Here is a 25,336-nt window from a genome sequence, read left to right as displayed (position 1 = left end):
TGCTTTTATAAATAAGTACAATAGTGAGATGTCAGTCACTGCGAGAAGGATGGGAGATGCTCCCCTCATGAATACACTGGACCCATAAACTATGTGTCTGGTGTATTCTTATTCTTCATATTTTTTTTGCTCATTTGGCTAATAGGAGAGAGAATCTCTGTATGTAACGAACATGAAGGGAGAAACAGTAAAATCATGTTTCTGCCATTTCTTAAAGAGGACCTGGCTGTCTCTGACTGCTAGACATTTAACACATGACTGCATAAGACTTTCATTAAATGGGTTTTCTGGGAGTAGAATATTGATGCCTTATGTTCAGGATAAGTGGAAAATAAGAATGGCACCGGCAGCATCTCACATCATCCAATCTTTATTGCGACCTTAAGACAATTACAGCAGCAACGTTTCGGCTGAAGTTCAGCCTTTGTCAAGCCTTGACAATGGCTGAACTTCAGCCGAAACGTTGCTGCTGTAATTGTCTTAAGGTCGCAATAAAGATTGGATGATGTGAGATGCTGCCGGTGCCATTCTTATTTTCCACTTATTTCATGGCCTGTTGGATCGTGGGTCAACGGTGAGGCTGTTGCATCGTATTGTTACATCGACCAAGGACCGTGTGGTGCTGCTTCTACCTATATTTATCACCATTATGTTCAGGATAAGTCATCAATATCTGATTGGTGGGGGTCCAACACCAGGCACCGCCACCGAGCACCAACCTCCTCATAGCATAACAAGCACATTAGATTGTGGCTGTGCGTGGTATTGCAGCTCACACCCATTTACTTGAATGGGACTGAGCTGCACATAGGCCATGTGGCTGATGAATGTGACATCGCTGGTCTAAGAAGAGGCCTCTTCAAATAACTTGATTGATGGGGTGCCAGGAGTTGGACCCCTTCTGACTAGCTATTGATGACCTACAGTATCCTGAAAATAGGGTATCAATATTCTGCTCCTGGAAAACCTGTAGCCGTTATTCTAAAGCTCATGGAAATCATAGTTCTGTAGAATAAGGGCCCGAAATTACACCATTCACACTTTGGTGATAAATGACAGCAGCAATGAAAACATGTTTGCTTCCATGATTTGGGTCATGCTACTTATAGGCACAGCACCCGAGCCTTAGCTTTAACAAATAAAAATAAGTATCTAGCATCCTACTTAACCTTTGCATAGCTCACACTCATTCAGTATTTGTATTGTTTGCATTTGTCCTTTATACCTTGGTTTATTTTTATACACAGCATTATAGATGTACTGTAACCATTGTAGATGTACTGTTCGGTTCCTAATGGTACCGCGCAACCAAACCCGAGTTTGGTACAAAGGTTTTTTACAGTAGAAATGAATTTCCAAAGTTATTACACAAAGTCTCGCGAGACTTCGCGAAGTGATAACTTCGGTTCATCGGAGCCAATATATTCGAAAACTGTACGAAGCATTCACTCCGTACAGTATAGTAACGAAGTGTTAGGCGAATCGACTTCAGGTGAAGCATCTGAAGTCAATTCGCTCATCCCTACTACTAATTTCATATTTTTGTAAATGATGATATTGTTGTTATTATTATTACAACAGGTGGATGTTATACAGAAGCAGCTTTTAAGTAGAAATTCCATTGTTCAGTAGTGTGGTGCCCCTTATCACTTCATACTAAAATGCTACACACGCCGTTTACAATGTAAAATTAAGGGAGAACGTAAACACCAAAGGAATAGGAATACATCTCTCATACCTTATACAATATTGTCTACCAGAAATAAAAGCACCTGTTTACCTTGCATTGGAGCAGTATGCATGTTCCAGTACTCGAAAAGACAGCTTGATTCTCTCCTTCAACATACATTTGGCCTTGATAAACACATACAGCTATTAAATAATGAAAAATAAAAAGAGTATGATCAGTGCATTGCTCACTGTTTGTGGACCACAGCTAAAAAGAGTAAATAAAGAGTTAACAAGTTTGAAGACAATGTATTCACTCTGAAGGATATTGCTCACAGATACAATGTTAATGCATTTCTTTGATAAGGTACAATATGCAATTCATACTTTCTAACATCTGAACCATATAAATGGGAACTGAAATAAAGAGTATAAAGAATCAGTTCATTAGAATCGGTCAAATTTATTTGTGATACATGTTCAGCATTCATGTGGGGGAAGTTTCTTATTCAACATGCCCAGGCAATGGGTTGGGTGCTTTTGCCATACATCTGGCAATATGCATTGGCATACCTTTGTTCCACTATATAAAATAGCATGGCTGACTACCCTTTTAAAACATGGGGCTCCTGTAAAAATGCCTAAGCTGCACAGTATAAATGTCTTTGTTATAATGAGTCATTGTTTGATGTAGGCAGTAATAAGTATGTCATACTTCAGCAAAACCAATGGGAAAATTAAAGGCGTTGTCCCGGAATGCAGAATTAAATGCAGGTGCAGGCAGCCTGACTCTTCTACTGAAAGGATCATACATACCTGCTTACTGCTACTCCGGGCAACAGCACTAGCTCCCATGTCTCTATCTTCTGGTCTAGAGTTTGTTTTCTTCCTCCCTAGCATAGGCATAGTCACCTCTGTGATCCTCTTCAGACAACTACTGGCTTCAGTGGTGATGTGTCCACTAGTGATGAGCGGCAGTACTCATATTCGAATTCGCGATATTTCACGAATATTTTGTAGAATATTCGGCGAATATTCGTTATATTGTATGATTTATTTTTACTCGAAAAATCGACACAGTAATGATCGCGTAGTATGTGAATTTTCGTAATGCAAATTTTTATCGCAAATTTTTCAATTGCTGAGCAAAAACATGATTCCTCCCTGCTTCTTGCTTGTGGGCCAATGAGTCATAGCACTATATCGAATATATTAGTTTTTTCGAATATTCGTAATATTCTAAAACAAGACTATATAGCAATACAGCCAATATTCGAAAAAAACGAATGTAGAGCAATTTAGCTAATATAGTGCTATAATCTTTTTTTTTTTAGAGTTGTAATTTTTTTCCAATCTGAACTTCAGATGAGAAAAAAATTACAACTATTAGACAAAGAAGATTATAGCACTATATTAGCTAAATTGCTCTATATTCGTTTTTTCCAAATATTCGCTATATTGCTATATATTCTTGTTTTAGAATATTACGAATATTCTAAAAAACAAATATATTCAGTTTTTCGAATATTCGTAATATTCTAAAACAAGAATATATAGCAATATAGCGAATATTCGGGAAAAAAACAACGAATATAGAGCAATTTAGCTAATATAGTGCTATAATATTTTTTTCAATAGTTGCATTTTTTTTTCCAATCTGAGCTTCAGATGAAAAAAAAATTACAACTATTAGACAGAAGATTATAGCACTATATTAGCTAAATTGCTCTACATTTGTTTTTTTTTTCGAATATTCGCTATATTGCTATATATTCTTGTTTTAGAATATTACGAATATTCGAAAAAACGAATATATTCGATATAGTGCTATATATTATTATTTTTGAATATTCATCATTTTTCCCATTTAAAGTCATGATTCATCCCTGCTTCTTGCTTGTGGGCCAATGAGTCATTGGCCCACAAGCAAGAAGCAGGGAGGAATCATGTTTTTACTCAGCAATTGAAAAATTTGCGATAAAAATTTGCATTAAGAAAATTTGCATTGCGAAAATTTGCAATAAAAAACCTAGAATATTCGAAATGACGAATATATATCACTATATTCTTAATATTCACGAATTTTCGAATTACCTATATTCACGATAAAAATTTGAATATTCGTGATCAAAACTAGTGTCCACAAGAGAAACATCTCAGCCTCCTAGTGCCAAATGCCACGAGCTTGCCCCCAGGTGTCACCAGCTTGCACCCAAGTGCCACCAGCTTGCCCCCAGTGCCACCAACTTGCCCCCCAGTGCCACCAGCTTGCGCCCCCAACTGCCCTACAGTGCCACCAACTGCCCCCCAGTGCCACCAGCTTGCGCCACCAACTGCCCACCAGTGCCACTATCTCCCCCTCCTAGCCATGTCCCAAGCGACAGTACTTACCTTTCCTATAGGGGCGCCGCTCCACAGCTTCTCCATCTTCTTCTCTGCGCGCTGCACTGACATCCTGACGTCACACAGCGTCGGGTCATAGTGTGCGCTTACGTGCACTATGACCTGACGATGTGTCAGGAAGAAAGTGCAGCGCGGTGCGAGCCGGCAGGTGACCACGGACTGGTAAGTAATAGCAAGCACTTCATTCCCGCTCCGTGGTCGCATGATACAAACAAATCCTCGATGCAAAAAAATTGCATAGAGAATTTCTTTGTGGCGAATTACTCGATTAAACCGAGTAATCGTTTCAGCTCTAAAGGCACCTTCATCTTTGTGAGCAATAGGTTATAGTTAACTAGTGCCCTTCTTAGATAACGCCCTTAGGAGTAGCCCCAAGCCAAATATATTGAACATTAGTTGAAATGTGCGAAAGTTCAACACCTCCTATATATAGAGAGAGAGCGCTGTGCTGTTATTTTCCTCTTCTATTATGTACTGTGTGAATGCTTGCTTTATTATTTAACAAGAATATGTAACAGCATTGAGTATTCACAAAACTGCATAACTGCACTTTACCTATATAATTCACCTTTTCCAGGTACTAACAGTGTCTCTACCGGGACTTACCAGACAGTAGAGTCTAACTATATAACTGAAGAGTTACAAGAAATATATTATGAAGCACATAGCAACAATGGAGGACAAAAAATATACAGATATACACCACTGAAAGAGACTAAATGATGATGGCAAACAGATGGAGGAAAAGTAATTCAATGGAGCAGATGGGCGATGGTGATGGTATTACAAACTGAGAAAACATGAATGATGGCAAACAGACAAAAAAAACCTGAAACTGGGACTGATCTGAGATACTAACCAGCAAGACAACAAAAAAGATTTAGGACCCAGAGACAAATCAAAAACCTTCAGAACTAGAATCAGAACAGAATCCACAGGGAAAAGAACAAGAAACTACTAATGAAGACAAACAAGAAACCACTAATGAAGAGCACAGGGACAACAGGTTAAACCCGGCAACTAAACAGCAGAAACCATGAACATTTAAAGGAAGGCTAGGCAATCAAAAATTTCTCTCCAAGTAACCAAGCAGAGCAAGGTGAACATGTGACGCAGTTCATCATAGCAACTGCCTCAAACAATGTTAATAAACAGGCAAAAATTAGGCAATTTTTGCTTGTAACAGTATAATATATCATGGTTAATAAATAATATATTATGTTAACATAAGTGGACACAACACAATGCTAAGGAATGTATGTGCTGATTCCTGGTAAATGGACATTCAGTAAGGGAACAAATATATAATCACATGGATATATCAGTCAGAAGACCATGGCTTAAACTACTTTCACACTTGCGATAGAGGAATCCGGCAGGCAGTTCCGTCGCTGGAGCTGCCTGTCGGATCCGGCAATCCGGACGCAAACGGATGCATTTGTCAGACGGATCTGGATCCGTCTGACAAATGCATTGCAATACCGGATCCGTCTTTCCAGAAATCATCCGGAAAAACAGATCCGGTATTTATCATATTCACATTTTTAAAAGGTCTGCGCATGCACAGACCGCAAAACCGCATCCATTTTTCTGGAACACTTGAGGCCGGATCCGGCATTAATGCATTTCAATGGAAAATAATACCGGATCCGGCATTCCGGCAAGTGTTCAGGATTTTTGGCCGGAGAGAAAACTGCAGCATGCTGCGGTATTTTCTCCGGCCAAACGACATAAGAGGGACTGAACTGATGCATCCTGAACGGATTGCTCTCCATTCAGAATGCATTAGGATAAAACTGATCCGTTCTTTTACGGTATTGAGCCCCTGTGATGGAACTCAATACCGGAAAACAAAAAACGCTAGTGTGAAAGTACCCTTAGTGAATAAACTGCAACACATCTATTACAAACACCTTTACTGATTTTGCTGACAGAGAACCCTTTTAACCACCTCCGGACCGCCTAACGCAGGATCGCGTTCCGGAGGTGGCAGCGCTGCGCACAGTCACGCATATACGCGTCATCTCGCGAGACGCGAGACTTCCTGTGAACGCGCGCACACAGGCGCGCGCGCTCACAGGAACGGAAGGTAAGAGAGTTGATCTCCAGCCTGCCAGCGGCGATCGTTCGCTGGCAGGCTGGAGATGTGTTTTTTTTAACCCCTAACAGGTATATTAGACGCTGTTTTGATAACAGCGTCTAATATACCTGCTACCTGGTCCTCTGGTGGTCCCCTTTGTTTAGATCGACCACCAGAGGACACAGGTAGCTCAGTAAAGTAGCACCAAGCACCACTACACTACACTACACCCCCCCCCCGTCACTTATTAACCCCTTATTAGCCCCTGATCACCCCTAATCACCCCTGATCACCCCATATAGACTCCCTGATCACCCCCCTGTCATTGATTACCCCCCTGTCATTGATCAACCCCCTGTAAAGCTCCATTCAGACGTCCGCATGATTTTTACGGATCCACTGATAGATGGATCGGATCCGCAAAACGCATCCGGACGTCTGAATGAAGCCTTACAGGGGCGTGATCAATGACTGTGGTGATCACCCCATATAGACTCCCTGATCACCCCCCTGTCATTGATTACCCCCCTGTCATTGATTACCCCCCTGTAAAGCTCCATTCAGATGTCCGCATGATTTTTACGGATGCACTGATACATGGATCGGATCCGCAAAACGCATCCGGTCGTCTGAATGAAGCCTTACAGGGGCATGATCAATGACTGTGGTGATCACCCCCCTGTCATTGATTACCCCCCTGTAAAGCTCCATTCAGATGTCCGCATGATTTTTACGGATGCACTGATAGATGGATCGGATCCGCAAAACGCATCCGGACGTCTGAATGAAGCCTTACAGGGGCATGATCAATGACTGTGGTGATCACCCCATATAGACTCCCTGATCACCCCCCTGTCATTGATCACCCCCCTGTCATTGATCACCCCCCTGTCATTGATCACCCCCCCTGTCATTGATCACCCCTCTGTAAGGCTCCATTCAGATATTTTTTTGGCCCAAGTTAGCAGAATTTTTTTTTTTTTTCTTACAAAGTCTCATATTCCACTAACTTGTGTCAAAAAATAAAATCTCACATGAACTCACCATACCCCTCACGGAATCCAAATGCGTAAAATTTTTTAGACATTTATATTCCAGACTTCTTCTCACGCTTTAGGGCCCCTAGAATGCCAGGGCAGTATAAATACCCCACATGTGACCCCATTTCGGAAAGAAGACACCCCCAGGTATTCCGTGAGGGGCATATTGAGTCCATGAAAGATTGAAATTTTTGTCCCAAGTTAGCGGAACGGGAGACTTTGTGAGAAAAAAATTAAAAATATCAATTTCCGCTAACTTGTGCCAAAAAAAAAAAAATTCTATGAACTCGCCATGCCCCTCATTGAATACCTTGGGGTGTCTTCTTTCCAAAATGGGGTCACATGTGGGGTATTTATACTGCCCTGGCATTCTAGGGGCCCCAAAGCGTGAGAAGAAGTCTGGTATCCAAATGTCTAAAAATGCCCTCCTAAAAGGAATTTGGGCACCTTTGCGCATCTAGGCTGCAAAAAAGTGTCACACATCTGGTATCGCCGTACTCAGGAGAAGTTGGGGAATGTGTTTTGGGGTGTCATTTTACATATACCCATGCTGGGTGAGAGAAATATCTTGGTCAAATGCCAACTTTGTATAAAAAAATGGGAAAAGTTGTCTTTTGCCAAGATATTTCTCTCACCCAGCATGGGTATATGTAAAATGACACCCCAAAACACATTCCCCAACTTCTCCTGAATACGGCGATACCACATGTGTGACACTTTTTTGCAGCCTAGGTGGGCAAAGGGGCCCATATTCCAAAGAGCACCTTTAGGATTTCACAGGTCATTTACCTACTTACCACACATTAGGGCCCCTGGAAAATGCCAGGGCAGTATAACTACCCCACAAGTGACCCCATTTTGGAAAGAAGACACCAAAAGGTATTCCGTGAGGGGCATGGCGAGTTCCTAGAATTTTTAATTTTTTGTCACAAGTTAGTGGAAAATGCTTATTTTTTTTTATTTTTTTTTCATACAAAGTCTCATATTCCACTAACTTGTGACAAAAAATAAAAACTTCCATGAACTCACTATGCCCATCAGCGAATACCTTGGGGTCTCTTCTTTCCAAAATGGGGTCACTTGTGGGGTAGTTATACTGCCCTGGCATTCTAGGGGCCCAAATGTGTGGTAAGGAGTTTGAAATCAAATTCTGTAAAAAATGACCTGTGAAATCCGAAAGGTGCTCTTTTGAATATGGGCCCCTTTGCCCACCTCGGCTGCAAAAAAGTGTCACACATCTGGTATCTCCGTAATCGGGAGAAGTTGGGGAATGTGTTTTGGGGTGTCATTTTACATATACCCATGCTGGGTGAGAGAAATATCTTGGCAAAAGACAACTTTTCCCATTTTTTTATACAAAGTTGGCATTTGACCAAGATATTTATCTCACCCAGCATGGGTATATGTAAAAAGACACCCCAAAACACATTCCTCAACTTCTCCTGAATACAGAGATACCAGATGTGTGACACTTTTTTGCAGCCTAGGTGGGCAAAGGGGCCCACATTCCAAAGAGCACCTTTCGGATTTCACAGGTCATTTACCTACTTACCACACATTTGGGCCCCTAGAATGCCAGGGCAGTATAACTACCCCACAAGTGACCCCATTTTGGAAAGAAGAGACCCCAAGGTATTCGCTGATGGGCATAGTGAGTTCATGGAAGTTTTTATTTTTTGTCACAAGTTTGTGGAATATGAGACTTTGTATGAAAAAAAAATCAAAAAAAAAAATCATCATTTTCCACTAACTTGTGACAAAAAATAAAAAATTCTAGGAACTCGCCATGCCCCTCACGGAATACCTTGGGGTGTCTTCTTTCCAAAATGGGGTCACTTGTGGGGTAGTTATACTGCCCTGGTATTCTAGGGGCCCAAATGTGTGGTAAGGAGTTTGAAATCAAATTCAGGAAAAAATGAGGAGTGAAATCCGAAAGGTGCTCTTTGGAATATGGGCCCCTTTGCCCACCTAGGCTGCAAAAAAGTGTCACACATCTGGTATCCCCGTACTCAGGAGAAGTTGAGGAATGTGTTTTGGGGTGTCTTTTTACATATACCCATGCTGGGTGAGATAAATATCTTGGTCAAATGACAACTTTGTATAAAAAAATGGGAAAAGTTGTCTTTTGCCAAGATATTTATCTCACCCAGCATGGGTATATATAAAATGACACCCCAAAACACATTCCCCACCTTCTCCTGAGTACGGAGATACCAGATGTGTGACACTTTTTTGCAGCCTAGGTGGGCAAAGGGGCCCATATTCCAAAGAGCACCTTTCGGATTTCACAGGTCATTTTTTACAGAATTTGATTTCAAACTCCTTACCACACATTTGGGCCCCTAGAATGCCAGGGCAGTAGAACTACCCCACAAGTGACCCCATTTTGGAAAGAAGAGACCCCAAGGTATTCGCTGATGGGCATAGTGAGTTCATAGAACTTTTTATTTTTTGTCACAAGTTAGTGGAATATGAGACTTTGTAAGAAAAAAAAAAAAAAAAAAATCATCTTTTTCCGCTAACTTGTGACAAAAAATAAAAAGTTCTATGAACTCACTATGCCCATCAGCGAATACCTTAGGGTGTGTACTTTCAGAAATGGGGTCATTTGTGGGGTGTTTGTACTGTCTGGGCATTGTAGAACCTCAGGAAACATGACAGGTGCTCAGAAAGTCAGAGCTGCTTCAAAAAGCGGAAATTCACATTTTTGTACCATAGTTTGTAAACGCTATAACTTTTACCCAAACCATTTTTTTTTTACCCAAACATTTTTTTTTTTATCAAAGACATGTAGAACTATAAATTTAGAGCAAAATTTCTATATGGATGTCGTTTTTTTTGCAAAATTTTACAACTGAAAGTGAAAAATGTCATTTTTTTGCAAAAAAATCGTTATATTTCGATTAATAACAAAAAAAGTAAAAATGTCAGCAGCAATGAAATACCACCAAATGAAAGCTCTATTAGTGAGAAGAAAAGGAGGTAAAATTCATTTGGGTGGTAAGTTGCATGACCGAGCAATAAACGGTGAAAGTAGTGTAGGTCAGAAGTGTAAAAAGTGGCCTGGTCTTTCAGGGTGTTTAAGCACTGGGGGCTGAGGTGGTTAAGGTGTCACCGGTGGCAGACAAAGTCACTTGAAGATTTGTGGGATACTCTGACAGCCTACTAATGGTAACTTTAGTTTGCTAGAAATGAATGATTTCTGCTTTGCAGGCTACAGAAACATTACCATTCTAAAATGCGTTCTAAATCAATGAGCATCAAAATTTTACAAAGATATTGATAATAAAATAAATATTGATGTTAATGTATAATTTACGTATATACTTATTGTATGTAATACAGATGTAGCAGCTGCCATTTACATACACTTTCGTATTAGAATGGCCATGCTACATAAATATCATAGAGCACCCAGGTATGCGAAGTTACATGTATAGCATGCCAAACGTTTGTTGGCTGCTACATCTGTAGATTAGATCACAAAACACATCTGCATTACGTGCTGTAGATAAATACATTACTGGCAACCGAGTCAAGTTAAAGGTCGTACGCTGCTCTAAACTAGAGAAGTTTAGAAAAATTTGATAAGGCAGTTTCTCCAAAGTTCGACAAGAAATTAGATTCATTACCAATTAATTTTTTCACGAATCGCTATGTTAAAACCCCATTCAAGCTATCAATCAACGGGGCCGTTTTTAACGGCTGCTTAGACAAAAGTGCACCCATCTAGCGGCCGTTAAAAACGAGGATACACCAGTGCAATAAGGTCCTTTTGGGTTTAAAAAATAATAATCATTTACCTTATCCACTTGCTCACGTATAGGCAGACCGCTCCTCTCTTGATTGAAAAAGACTTGCCGAAGGACCTGCGCTGAGTGTGATGACGTCACCACGCATTCCCAGCATGGTGAACGTCATCAGTGAAGATAACTCCAGCTGCCATTTTAGGAAAAATTATTAATTACCGCAAAGCGTGAGGAAATTCAACTGGGTTTAGAATTGAATTTCGGATGGAATTCCACTTCGGTTGCTTCGCTTTGCTCAACACTACGCCCAACAAATAAGCTAAGGGAGAATTTGAAGCATTTCTTATTGTAAATAATAGAATTCTAATGAATTCAAAAGAATCCACTATTTTGCATTAGAATTTCTCTGCTCCAGATTCTGCAGGCATCATTGGGCACAGACGTTCTATGATAGCAGAGGAATCAATGATCTCCCAGGAGCAATTTACCTCCTCTCTATCTTCCATTGACAAAAAGGAAAAGAGGAAAAATGCAAAAAAGGACTGCTGTGTACCTTCTTTGCACATGTTCCTTCCATTATCCAATAATATTTTCCTATTAGATGCGCTTCATGCAAAAACGGAAAACATAATTTGTAGTGGTTTGGTAAAAATAAGGCCTCTGGAAGACTATTTTATTTTAACACTATTAAATGATAAGTAGAAAAACTAACGCACACATTGGGCAGGCAATGAATCAGAAAAAGCATGATTGCATGAAAAATAACTAAATAGCATACAGAGATACAAAAGTAAGAAAATATACATAATCTAGTCTCTCATAGCTTCTGCCCTCCAGCAGCCTTCATCCAAGGCACTCAAATGCTCTGTGTCTTCATTTCACATATCTATTCATTGTATAATCTGCAAATCATCTGTCACACAAGGTCAACCGCTGAGGCTCAGGGTGAGGTCTTCTTTAGAGACATTTCTCACTAACTTTTGACAACCACTTCTGGATTTACAAAGAGGTAAAGCAGCATCTCTCACTTAGGAGAGCAAATGTTGGCTTAGAAATAGATCAGGGTCTGACTGAAGTTCCTGGTACCCACCAGAGGAAATGAGGCCCACCCTAAATACACAAAGAACGGGTATATGTCCACTTTTAGTTGCATTGTAATGTTACCATTGCACATATAAAGCAATGTCTATTAAAGGGGTTGTCCAGGTTCAGAGCTGAACCCGGACATACCCTTATTTTCACCCCGGCAGCCCCCCTGATGTTAGCATCAGAGCATCTCATGCTCAGATGCGCTCCTTTGCCCTGCGCTAGATCGCACAGGGCATGGGCTCTTTTATTTTCAATAACACACTGCCGGGCGGAAGCTTCCGCCCGGCAGTGTGTTCGGTGACATCACCGGCTCTGATGGACGGGCTTTAGCTCTGCCCTAGCCGTTTTACTGGCTAGGGCAGCGCTAAATCCCGCCCATCAGTGCCGGTGACGTCACCGGGGTTCCTGGCAGCCCCATGGAGAGCCCTGGTACATCACCGGATCTCCAAAAAATGCATTTGCCCTGCACGATTTAGCACAGGGCACAGAAGAGCATCGGAGCATGAACTGCTCCGATGCTCATGTCAGGGGGGCTGCCTGGATGAGAATGGGGATATGTCCGGGTTCAGCACTGAACCCAGACAACCCCTTTAAACTACTTCAAAATCAACCCATAAGGAATATACCCTGGAGACAAGTGTCCTCCTCTATCACATATTGTCAGTCTTTGCTTCAATTTCATGTCCCGAGCCTGTCACTAGCAACCTGGCATAAGGGATTGTAACATAAAATAACCATCATTTTGGATATGAATGTAATCAAAAACTGACCATCCTTCGCAGGTTAGGATACATAATATATGACTGCTAGATATGTAATGCATTAGTAGAAATTACTAGGGAGAATGAATAATGTGGTGTTATTATAATGGGGAGGGGGAACATGGTCATGACATTAGAAGAAAACGTAAAAGGAGTTACGTTATGTGTAAGCATTCTTGGCGGTATGCTATGGAGATACAGTACATTATTTCCTGTGGAAATGCACTAAAAATGTCCAGATGGAACAACCCCTTTAAAAGACACCTAACACCATGAAAATGCAGGGCAGTCTGCAGGCAGCATGGAGCAAGAGGAGCTGAACAGATTGATTCTGTATACTATGTATTTGATTGAATTTAAAGGGAATCTGTCGATTTACAGTAGTACTGCAGTTTGAGTCCAGGTCACTATTCTTTTTTTCCCCCCTTCTGCTGTCAGCACTGAAATCTGCATTGAAATACATTGTCAGGACTGCTGTGCATGCGCACATGAGTCGTCCCCATTATGTCAGAACAGCACAGCAGTCCGGACTGTGTACATCAGTGCAGACAGCGGGCACAACAGTGGGCGATAGGAAAATAAAACATGGCGAACTGCAGTGGCACTCCTTATAAGTACTACATAAGTAGTACTGCAGTTTTGGAGTCCAGGTCACTATTCTTTTTTTCCCCCCCTTCTGCTGTCAGCACTGAGATCTGCATTGAAATACATTGTCAGGACTGCTGTGCATGCGCACATGAGTCGTCCCTAGAGGTGGGACGAATACAATTTTCTTCGAATCCAAAAAAGGTTCCTCGAATCTATCAAATCCTACGAATCCTGTACATAAGAATTGTGTGAACGGTGTAAGAAACAAAGTGATCCAAACACTTATGGGGGGGATCTGTGAATGACACTGCTATGGGGGGGATCTGTGGATGGCACTGTTATGGGGGGGGGGATCTGTGGATGGCACTGTTATGGGGGATCTCTGGATGGCACTGTTATGGGGGGATCTCTGGGTGGCACTGTTATGGGGGGATCTCTGGGTGGCACTGTTATGGGGGATCTCTGGATGGCACTGTTATGGGGGGATCTCTGGGTGGCACTGTTATGGGGGGGATCTCTGGATGGCACTGTTGGGGGGGATCTCTGGATGGCACTGTTGGGGGGGATCTGTGGATGGCACTGTTGGGGGGGATCTGTGGATGGCACTGTTGTGGGGGATCTGTGGATGACACATATAGCATCTTATGCTATGTGCTATTCACAGATCCCCCCCCCCCCCCATAACAGTGTCCCTGCAGTATGAATGACCCCCAATACAGGGGCTGTGGGCCGGCAACTGGATTAGGAATGACAGCGGGGACCGGTGCAGTCCTTGTATTCAAATGCACCAGCCCCGCTCACTGTTGTATAATCTTATGATCTAACCTGCATTGTTTAGATATAATAATCCATCTGTATTACTTACATTACAACATTAAATTCCATAGCAGAGAGGAGGGAGGTGGCAGGCCGGGAGTACGGGCAGGCGGCGCGTCACTCACTACGTCACGAGCATTTGAATACAGGGACTGCACTGGTCAGTAAATGAGGTCAGGATTCGAGTCCACGAATCCCTCGAATCCAACAAGATTCGAGGGATTTGTGGATTCAACGGATTTGTCGTCCCACCTCGTCCCCATTATGTCAGAACAGCACAGCAGTCCGGACTGTGTATTTCAGTGCAGCACTGCACCTGTTTTCGTCCTAGGACAGCCCAATTTTGCAGGGACTGTCTATGTACAGTAGGGACAGTTTCTTCAAATTATGGACTCTTGGCAACTGAACGTTTTTTGCAGTCGTAGTACATCTAAACCGTAAGCTATATGTTCTCAATGTGATTTATTTGCTTGAACACAGTTCTCCCCACTTTAGAGAATCTCTTGTCATCTGCACAAGAAACTTTGTATTAGAGAACAGTGCTCTAGCTGAAATCACTGGTTAATTTGGATGGCTGTTACTTCAATCAGCTCCTTGTCATGCTTCATTTTCAGCACAGCAGATTTGCAAGATGAGATTTTATATTTTAGCATTTGCTATGCATAAAAGCGGATCCTGGGGGCTTCCAGCAGCATCACTGCTGTGTTCATCTCTGCACTGTGTAGTTATATGCTGGGGATGGAAACTATAGGGGAAGTCCATTCTTTTAAGAAATGATAAACTAATCCCTGCCTTATGCCTCTCCTACATAACAGAGACACATATATTCCCCGGGAATGTAGAATAGTGCCTGCGTCATCTCGGGTAATGGAGTACTATAGGATGTGTAGGTTCCTTTACATTACACCATATGCAAACTATATAGGTGAACAGTGATTAATGCAACATATGTAATGCACAATAATTCAGACTAGTGATGGACGAACATCTGCCGGGACGGCGCACGAACGCGATCAAATGTTTGCGAACTGCAAGTTCGCCTCGGGTCCCATTTATTTTAATGGCAGGCGAACCTGAAAAACCTTCAGCTCATATTTGCAGCCAAGAAATAATTACTAGAAGTGCACAAATAGTCCCACAACATGGACAGTGACATACCAGATGTATTATTCGAATTTGCAATCTCCATTCATTATTTTTTAAATGCGAAATATCGGCAATAGAATTTTCGCGTACGCGCATGCGCACACTAGTTATAATATTTTTTCTAATACCGTTTGTCACTGTGTGTAGCAGAGGAAACGCAGCAAAACTGCAAACAAATGCTGCAGTACTCAAATATACTATAAAGAAAGTATATTATTGGTATATAACACCCCGCTTCTATCAGTTGTTTTTGGGGGCGACTGGTATATCACACCAGTTATAATTATTTTTTCTAATTGCGTTTGGCACTCTGTGTAGCTGCAGAACCGCTCACCACTGCTGCACAATACAAATCCACTATAATATGCTTTTTATATTAGAAAGTATATTATAAGTATATCGCACCCCTATATACTGCACACCTATCAATAGCACACCTATACCAGTCCTTAAAAGGACTTTTGTGGCCCTATTAGCTAGCGTTTGGTGTCCCTAACAGCCTGTCCCTGCTCCACACAGCAACCTCTCCCTACACTGACAAAAGACAAAGTAAAATGGCGGCCAGATCAGGTTTATTTATAAGGTAGGGGGTATGTCCATGTGCTGAAACGTCTCAATTGGCTGTCCTGTACCACCTGATAGATGTGTCATGGGTCAAAGTTCTTCATAATGTAAAAGAATATGGCGGGCGCGAATATCGCCATATGTTCGCATGTTCTGCGAACGAGCAAAGTTCGCCGCGAACCGCAAGGCCATCTCTAATTCAGAATATCACAACTGAACATAAACCAAGCACTCCTTGAGCAATGTCCATATATTTGTATAATGAATTCATAATCAATGTGCTGAAAATGATGAGAGGTCATTGCAATATAGAACTGCGTAGAATTATTTTTTATTTGCCAGCATTAACACAATGCTACTCTCACTTAGCAGTGAAGTAATTGCTTGCAGTATTAGCTATTAACTCAGCGATAGCTTACATAATGGAACAATTCGATTGAGATTAAGCATGTAATAAATTTTATGTAAGCAATTTAGCACCGTAAAATGAATTTACTAATTAATCATTAATAAGTGCACACTGGCGGCAAATGAATGGTGACTAACGACCATTTGCACTGTATGTGTTAAGATTATATACTTATTTATTTTTAAAATCAGAATTATAAATATGTATATTGTAGGGGATCGTCTCTTTTCAGGGGGTCACACTCACAGATATCTTCGCAGACACGATTATAATGTCCAAACTCTTGTTTTATTCCGGACGTTTCAACAAAACAGGTTAAGAAGTCGCAGCTTCAACTTATCACATGTGACGTCCACACAAAATAACAAACCCTTGCCCGGCTAGGCTCTAACTAAACACATAAGCGTAACCCTGACTCACCTAGAGAGCCCTGTTCACACATGGAACACAAATGCGGCTTTCCTCAGCCATTCAGTCCAGCAACCTCCAGGCTGTGATACTTCAATACCTTTTGGGGGATTGTGGCCCAGTAGTCCTCCCGACTCTGGCCTCGTGATCCTTGTTTCACAGGCATCACCGCGACCCCCAAAGTTCAGGCTATCGCCTAGCCTCGTGGCCCCTCAGCCCACCCGGCTGAGACCACTCACACAGAGCCTCACCAGCTTCACAAAACACTCCAGAGTGAGACACACAAGATCCAGAGCAGGGTTAAATAGGATCCCTGGACATGAGCATGCCCTAAGTCCCGGACTGGAGCATGGGGAACAGGCACCCCTTTTATCCTGCTTCCCCGTGACTTTACTGCACACCTCAATGTTCACATTGCCACATTATATATATATATATGTTATTTATATAGTGGCAACATATTCTACAGCTCTGTACACAGGACTGGTCCACATTCCCGTTAGAGCTCACAATCTAGTTTCTCTAGCACAAAAACTGACCATCTATTGCCCCTAGAAAACCTGAAGAGTAGGAACAACAGAAAAAGGCAAGGCCTGCAAAACTGTAGAGCAGCACAAAATATAGACCAAGCAAAAACCAAATACCACAGTGTAGCCCAAAAAACTTCTACCCCCACTGCAGTATTCGACTACAGTTGAATTCAGGAAGGCTCCTGTGGCCAATGGCGAGGTACGTAAGTACCTGATACTCCTAGCATTAATTGATGCTGAGTGCATCAGATCGTTATGCCTGCCGCCATGAGTCGAACTTGCGCTGCCCCCTTGGACATCGGCCCACAGGGAAATTTCTATGGCCAATATGCCACTGCTAAAAACCACTGTGTAAGAACTCTTATGGAAGGCATTACATAGCACCCACTTATTTTAAGGGACTGTTAAAGTCTTCAAGGCAATCTGTCATCCACTTTATACTGCCCTCATTTAGGGCAGTATAAAGTAGTGACAGACACGCCAGTTTCAGTGGTTTGTTACTTATCTACTTTTGTAAAGTGGTTTCAGAAAAACAAATGTATCATTCTCACACTGCACACCACAGAAGAGTCATGCACTGTCAGAGAAGAGTCCGGCTTATGCCTCCGACCCACTTATAACTGACAGTTCCCCTGTGCAGCAGAGACTAGTGGGAGCTCATAAGTAAGTCGGCCTCTTCTCCTGGGCACGCTGCCAGCATTATACAGTAAGTTCTCGAAAACCACTTACTGGAAGATAAGGGAGAGATCACTGAAATCAGTGATGGCAGCATAAAGTGGATGTCCGCTTTCTATTATGACACAGAGGCCCTGATTTATCATGCATTTACTCCAGAATTCTGTCTTCATGAAGTCGCAAAATGGGACTTTTGTGACATTTTGGAGTCAGTTGCACAAAAAATTTGGGACTTTTGCATTTATACACCACTCGCTCCAGTTTTGAAATATGGGTGGGAAAGTGGCCATGGTCAGCTATGTTACTGAGTTTCATTGTTGATTTATCACTGAGACTTTTTAAAAAGTTGCAAAAAAAGTTGCACTCTCACTCCAGTAGGAGAGTGAAGTAGGAAAACGGGAGTAGGTTTTCCAGAAAAAATTGCTAGGTTTACGGATAAGACAAATTTATCAAACAACATGTAACATACATGCCAGGTTTCGGCTGGAAATAAAACGCTACATGGAAAGGTTTTCTTTTGGCCGAAACCCAGCATTTTTGCCGGAAATCGGTTGGATCACCATCGGACCCCATTGCAGTCAATGGGGATCTGGTGGTGAAGAAGAGGATCTAGCAACACCGGATCCATGAGATCAGGCAGGCTGCTCTATGCTGAAACGGCCTGCCGGATCCACAAACAGAGATGTGAACAAAGCCTTAGCATATTCTATTCATTTATGTTATTTTGGGGTTTTGGTTCATTTTAGTAGTCCTCGCTAACAAAGTATGCCGGCAACACCTGTTATGTGGTCCTGTTAGTGGTAAGTGTTTGAACCTTTAGCCCCACCAGACTATTTTACTATAGGGCATCATGTATAGTGTGTGCTTTCCTCCTCAGCTATAATGCTTTCCACTGTAGCCTTTCCAGACCCTCTTCCACTATCGTCTCTGTCACCTCTTTAGGTGACTATCTTTTTCAGTCTGTCTGCAGTCAGTTGGTATGGTACTCGCATCAAGTCTCTGATGGTCCCCAACATATATTTGATCTGACTATCATATCACACTTACTTACCATTTGCATGGGCGGTTGTTTGGATACTTCTATTCATTCCAGTCCCATGTTAATGTATTGCTCATATGCCACTGAGCATGTCATTATGTATATATTATGTAACATGTTATTATGGCTTGTACTACTAATCATGTCTATTTAAACAGATCATATATGGCTTTGTTTTTATGTACAAATCTTGTCCATATTGTATCGTTATTTATGAATCATGTAAAAGTGGTATTTTAGTAATATTAATGCACATCTTACAAATATGTTTATTATAAATTTTTCTGTCAGCCTGATCAAGGGCTTATGTTAGCCCGAAACGTTGCAAGCAACTTGTGTAGCACTGTGCCCGGCTGAAATATTATGAAATAAATTTTCACGTATTATCACCATCATCACGGAGTGCTGTCTAAAATTTGTGTGACTGCTACAGTTCTTGAGGTGGAGCTATAGAACATAATCCGGACGTGTACCCAATTTTGCCAGTTTCAGAAAGAGTGCTGTGGTCTATTAGCTTTGAAAGCATGCTATGTTATTTTGTTTTGAGTGCCTCTTTAAAGGGGATGGCTGCATTCTGCATACTGTTCACCAATGTGTATGTAAGAAGTAAAATCAGAGTGGTATTCCCACAACCACTGGCATCCAAGCATTTGGAGAAAGGAGCATCCTTCACCTTGCAAGTGACCAGCTGCTTCCAGTGTAGTGGAAGAACAGGAAGGACATGCTAGGTCTACATGCAGACCACCGTGCACGCAGACGCCACAGTGGCCATTAGGGAGAGGGAGGCTACTGTTGAAAAGCATAAACCGCTCTTTGTAATAGACTATAATACATTTATGGGAGGTGTCGATCTCTCTGACCAGAGGCTTCAACCCTATCTGGTGAAGTGAAAAAACAGGGCCTGGTACGAAAAAGGTAGCAATGTAACTCATTCAGATTGCTACCTATAATGGTTCTGCATTATTTAGGCCTCTTTCACACTTGCGTTGTCCGGATCCGGCGTGTACTCCATTTGCCGGAATTACACGCCGGATTCGGAAAAACGCAAGTGAACTGAAAGCATTTGAAGACGGATCCGTCTTCAAAATGCTTTCAGTGTTACTATGGCAGCCAGGACGCTATTAAAGTCCTGGTTGCCATAGTAGGAGCGGGGAGCGGGGGAGCAGTATACTTACAGTCCGTGCGGCTCCCGGGGCGCTCCAGAATGACGTCAGAGCGCCCCATGCACATGGATGACGTGATCCATGCGACACGTCATCCATGAGCGTGGGGTGCCCTGACGTCACTCTGGAGCGCCCGGGGAGCCGCACGGACGGTAAGTATACTGCTCCCCCGCTCTCCACTACACTTTACCATGGCTGCCAGGACTTTAGCGTCCCGGCAGCCATGGTAACCATTCAGAAAAAGCTAAACGTCGGATCCGGTAATGCGCCGAAATGACGTTTAGCTTAAGGCCGGATCCGGATTAATGCCTTTCAATGGGCATTAATTCCGGATCCGGCCTTGCGGCAAGTGTTCCGGATTTTTGGCCGGAGCAAAAAGCGCAGCATGCTGCGGTATTTTCTCCGGCCAAAAAACGTTCCGTTCCGGAACTGAAGGCATCCTGATGTATCCTGAACGGATTTCTCTCCATTCAGAATGCATTAGGATAATCCTGATCAGGATTCTTCCTGCATAGAGCCCTGACGACGGAACTCTATGCCGGAAGAAAAGAACGCAAGTGTGAAAGAGCCCTTAAAAGGCTCAAGAGACGCTCACTTTCAGAGAGTTGACCATGTCCTATTTGAGTCCCATCGCACCTGGACAATCTTTCGAATCTGAGGATGTTCACAGACAATGAGTATGTCACTTTTTTTTCACTGTGCCCCTGCCACCCAAAAATATCCTAAAAAATTATGCCAGGTTTGTAGCACGTAGAAGGAGGGATACCTGCATTTATTGCCCCAGTTACCCATCACAACCAGGCCTTTGCAATTACCCTTAGTTTGAAAGGTGCCATACTATTTCCAATTATTCATTTTACTTGGGTGGAGGGTCTTTTCTGGGAGTCAAATTATTCTTATTTTCTGCTTAGTTTGTGAGCTTTCCGGGGGGGAAGGGGGGGGGGAGTGGAGGCTGTGGAGCACAGTTTTTTTTTTTAGACAGTGCAAAATAAATAAATGAACACATGATTATTTCAATATACCGTATTTATCGGCGTATAACACGCACTTTTTCCCCCTGAAAATAGGGGGCAAATCATGTATGCGTGTTATACGCCGATATTCACTGCGCTGTATGAGCCGGGAGAGAGGAGGGGCTGGAGTCCGTAACTAGGGGCGGGGCCCGGTGCAGTCACTGTACTCTTACACCGGGCCCCGCCGCTCACCGAAGTATTTATAAACTTGAATCCTTATCCTGTTATTAGGCTGCCCTCTCCCATGTTCCCATGTCCCCCCTGTATCCCCACAGCACTTACTTAAGCTTCAATAGCAGGCAGAGCGGACGGCAGCAGTAACGTCACTCACTGACGTCGAGCGCCTGCTCCGCCCCCTTTATGAATGAAGCAGGCGGAGCAGACGCGCGACGTCAGTGAGTGACGTTACTGGTGCCGTCCGCCCTGCCTGCTATGGTAGCGTGTGAATCGTAAGTGCTGTGGGGATACAGGGGGGACATGGGAACATGGGAGAGGGCAGCTTAATAACAGGATAAGGATTCACGTTTATAAATACTTCGGTGAGCGGCGGGGCCCGGTGTATTGGGGGACACTGTTATGAGGGGGATCTGTGGATGACATATAGCAGTGTCATCCACAGATCCCCCCCATAACAGTTCCATCCACAGATCCCCCCACCCCATAGCAGTACAATTTGAAATGGACACTGTTATGAGGGGGATCTGTGGATGACATATAGCAGTGTCATCCACAGATCCCCCCCATAACAGTTCCATCCACAGATCCCCCCACCCCATAGCAGTACAATTTGAAATTTATTTTTTTTCCCTGAAATTTCCCTTAAAATGAAGGGTGCGTGTTATACGCCAGTGCGTGTTATACGCCGATAAATACGGTATTTCTTGTACAATTAATGCCAGGGCTTGATCACTCAGAAAGTAATTTTCATTAGGGAAGTTTACTGTGCAGAACTCCACATCTGTCTATGCCAGCCCTGTGTTTTGGCAGTCGTGGTGCACTTTAATGACACTTTTCAGATCCCACTAAGAAAAAAGGTTATGACTGCACAAATAAATTGAGGACATTGATTACCCTCGTGATAATTCCTAAGTCCCTACATCCCAGATATCAATATATTAGTGGATGAATTTTTATAGGTCATAACTTTTGTCATTTAGTTTTTTATGACTATGTCTTAAACATAAAGTTGTTAATTCCATTCACATTACTGTATAGTGATACAGGCATGATTTTTTTTTTTTTTTGAGGATCTCTAATAATTGAGTTGTTTCTTACCAATAGGGGCCAGATTTATCATGACTCTGACAGCTCACTCCACTTTCACATATGGCTAAAGCCAGTTTTAGCCAAGTCAAATTTATTATCGGCCCTTTAAGACTGTAATAAATGTGGTTTGACGGTAGCAGTTTATTCATCAGCGAGCAGCTTTACAAAAGTCGCACGTCTTTACGAAAAAGTCGCATGTTCTTTTTAAAATAGTCGCAATAGTAAATCTGTCTAGAGATTCATTTACATAAGAAAACGCGGACACTTTCAGAAAACTGGGGAGCATAGTGCAGAGCCAATAAAAGTCGCACATTTTTGCGCAGTTTAAGCGATTGCGCAAAAATTTTCACTCCATTATTCAGACTTGAGCTAATGATAAATCTGGCCCTAGGGCTTTATTAAGGATTTGATTTTGGTGGACCTCTTACCCGGCAATAAATTATTGTTCCTACAGGTGGTTCTGAACACTGTCTTTTTATATATTCTGTAGGCAATTGGTATTTTGTGTGCATAGTGGTTGCTACCTCGGGGGGCAGGGACCTGTCATGGTGCACCTATTGTAGTGTCCCACTACGTAATGGGGAGCACTACTCAAGGGTCAATTGGGTCACGTTGTTCTCCACCTCTTGTGGAACATGGTCATGGTATTTTATATTGCATTTTAATGTATGTTGTCATATTATCTCCTGTGTACCAGGCCTGTTAGGGGTGTAGTTCCTCCTCCTAGGCAGTAGAGGGAGCTAGGGAACCCCCTAGTATATAGTCAGGTCTAGTCCAGAGAGGGGTGGTTGGTCACAAAAGCCAGTGTGCACTTTAGCCAGAGAGAAGCTGAAGAGCAGTTTCTGACATGCAGCTAGATCGCCCAGGCTCCTAGCTTTCCGGGTGGAAGGGGGGGGGGGGGGGGGGGGGAGGCTGTGGAGCACAGTTTTTTTTTTTAGACAGTGCAAAATAAATAAATGAACACATGATTATTTCAATATACCGTATTTATCGGCGTATAACACGCACTTTTTCCCCCTGAAAATAGGGGGCAAATCATGTATGCGTGTTATACGCCGATATTCACTGCGCTGTATGAGCCGGGAGAGAGGAGGGGCTGGAGTCCGTAACTAGGGGCGGGGCCCGGTGCAGTCACTGTACTCTTACACCGGGCCCCGCCGCTCACCGAAGTATTTATAAACTTGAATCCTTATCCTGTTATTAGGCTGCCCTCTCCCATGTTCCCATGTCCCCCCTGTATCCCCACAGCACTTACTTAAGCTTCAATAGCAGGCAGAGCGGACGGCACCAGTAACGTCACTCACTGACGTCGCGCGCCTGCTCCGCCCCCTTTATGAATGAAGCAGGCGGAGCAGACGCGCGACGTCAGTGAGTGACGTTACTGGTGCCGTCCGCCCTGCCTGCTATGGTAGCGTGTGAATCGTAAGTGCTGTGGGGATACAGGGGGGACATGGGAACATGGGAGAGGGCAGCTTAATAACAGGATAAGGATTCACGTTTATAAATACTTCGGTGAGCGGCGGGGCCCGGTGTATTGGGGGACACTGTTATGAGGGGGATCTGTGGATGACATATAGCAGTGTCATCCACAGATCCCCCCCATAACAGTTCCATCCACAGATCCCCCCACCCCATAGCAGTACAATTTGAAATGGACACTGTTATGAGGGGGATCTGTGGATGACATATAGCAGTGTCATCCACAGATCCCCCCCATAACAGTTCCATCCACAGATCCCCCCACCCCATAGCAGTACAATTTGAAATTTATTTTTTTTCCCTGAAATTTCCCTTAAAATGAAGGGTGCGTGTTATACGCCAGTGCGTGTTATACGCCGATAAATACGGTATTTCTTGTACAATTAATGCCAGGGCTTGATCACTCAGAAAGTAATTTTCATTAGGGAAGTTTACTGTGCAGAACTCCACATCTGTCTATGCCAGCCCTGTGTTTTGGCAGTCGTGGTGCACTTTAATGACACTTTTCAGATCCCACTAAGAAAAAACTGGTTATGACTGCACAAATAAATTGAGGACATTGATTACCCTCGTGATAATTCCTAAGTCCCTACATCCCAGATATCAATATATTAGTGGATGAATTTTTATAGGTCATAACTTTTGTCATTTAGTTTTTTATGACTATGTCTTAAACATAAAGTTGTTAATTCCATTCACATTACTGTATAGTGATACAGGCATGATTTTTTTTTTTTTTGAGGATCTCTAATAATTGAGTTGTTTCTTACCAATAGGGGCCAGATTTATCATGACTCTGACAGCTCACTCCACTTTCACATATGGCTAAAGCCAGTTTTAGCCAAGTCAAATTTATTATCGGCCCTTTAAGACTGTAATAAATGTGGTTTGACGGTAGCAGTTTATTCATCAGCGAGCAGCTTTACAAAAGTCGCACGTCTTTACGAAAAAGTCGCATGTTCTTTTTAAAATAGTCGCAATAGTAAATCTGTCTAGAGATTCATTTACATAAGAAAACGCGGACACTTTCAGAAAACTGGGGAGCATAGTGCAGAGCCAATAAAAGTCGCACATTTTTGCGCAGTTTAAGCGATTGCGCAAAAATTTTCACTCCATTATTCTGACTTGAGCTAATGATAAATCTGGCCCTAGGGCTTTATTAAGGATTTGATTTTGGTGGACCTCTTACCCGGCAATAAATTATTGTTCCTACAGGTGGTTCTGAACACTGTCTTTTTATATATTCTGTAGGCAATTGGTATTTTGTGTGCATAGTGGTTGCTACCTCGGGGGGCAGGGACCTGTCATGGTGCACCTATTGTAGTGTCCCACTACGTAATGGGGAGCACTACTCAAGGGTCAATTGGGTCACGTTGTTCTCCACCTCTTGTGGAACATGGTCATGGTATTTTATATTGCATTTTAATGTATGTTGTCATATTATCTCCTG

The 25,336-nt window shown here is 42.6% G+C and overlaps 1 protein-coding gene across 1 annotated transcript in view; it reads right to left on the bottom strand.

Moving 5' to 3' along the window:
* The window catches only part of NELL2 (neural EGFL like 2), a 391,676-nt gene that overhangs the window by 223,793 nt on the left and 142,547 nt on the right, over positions 1-25,336 (bottom strand). Inside the window, exon 10 of the mRNA XM_040410664.1 lies at positions 1,781-1,872. Coding sequence (XP_040266598.1) covers positions 1,781-1,872 — 92 coding nt within the window. The remainder of the gene's footprint in view (positions 1-1,780; positions 1,873-25,336) is intronic.

Source organism: Bufo bufo, chromosome 1 (assembly GCF_905171765.1).
Source record: "Bufo bufo chromosome 1, aBufBuf1.1, whole genome shotgun sequence".
Taxonomy (NCBI): Eukaryota; Metazoa; Chordata; class Amphibia; order Anura; family Bufonidae; genus Bufo; species Bufo bufo.
This window is presented reverse-complemented; position numbering and strand designations above follow the sequence as displayed.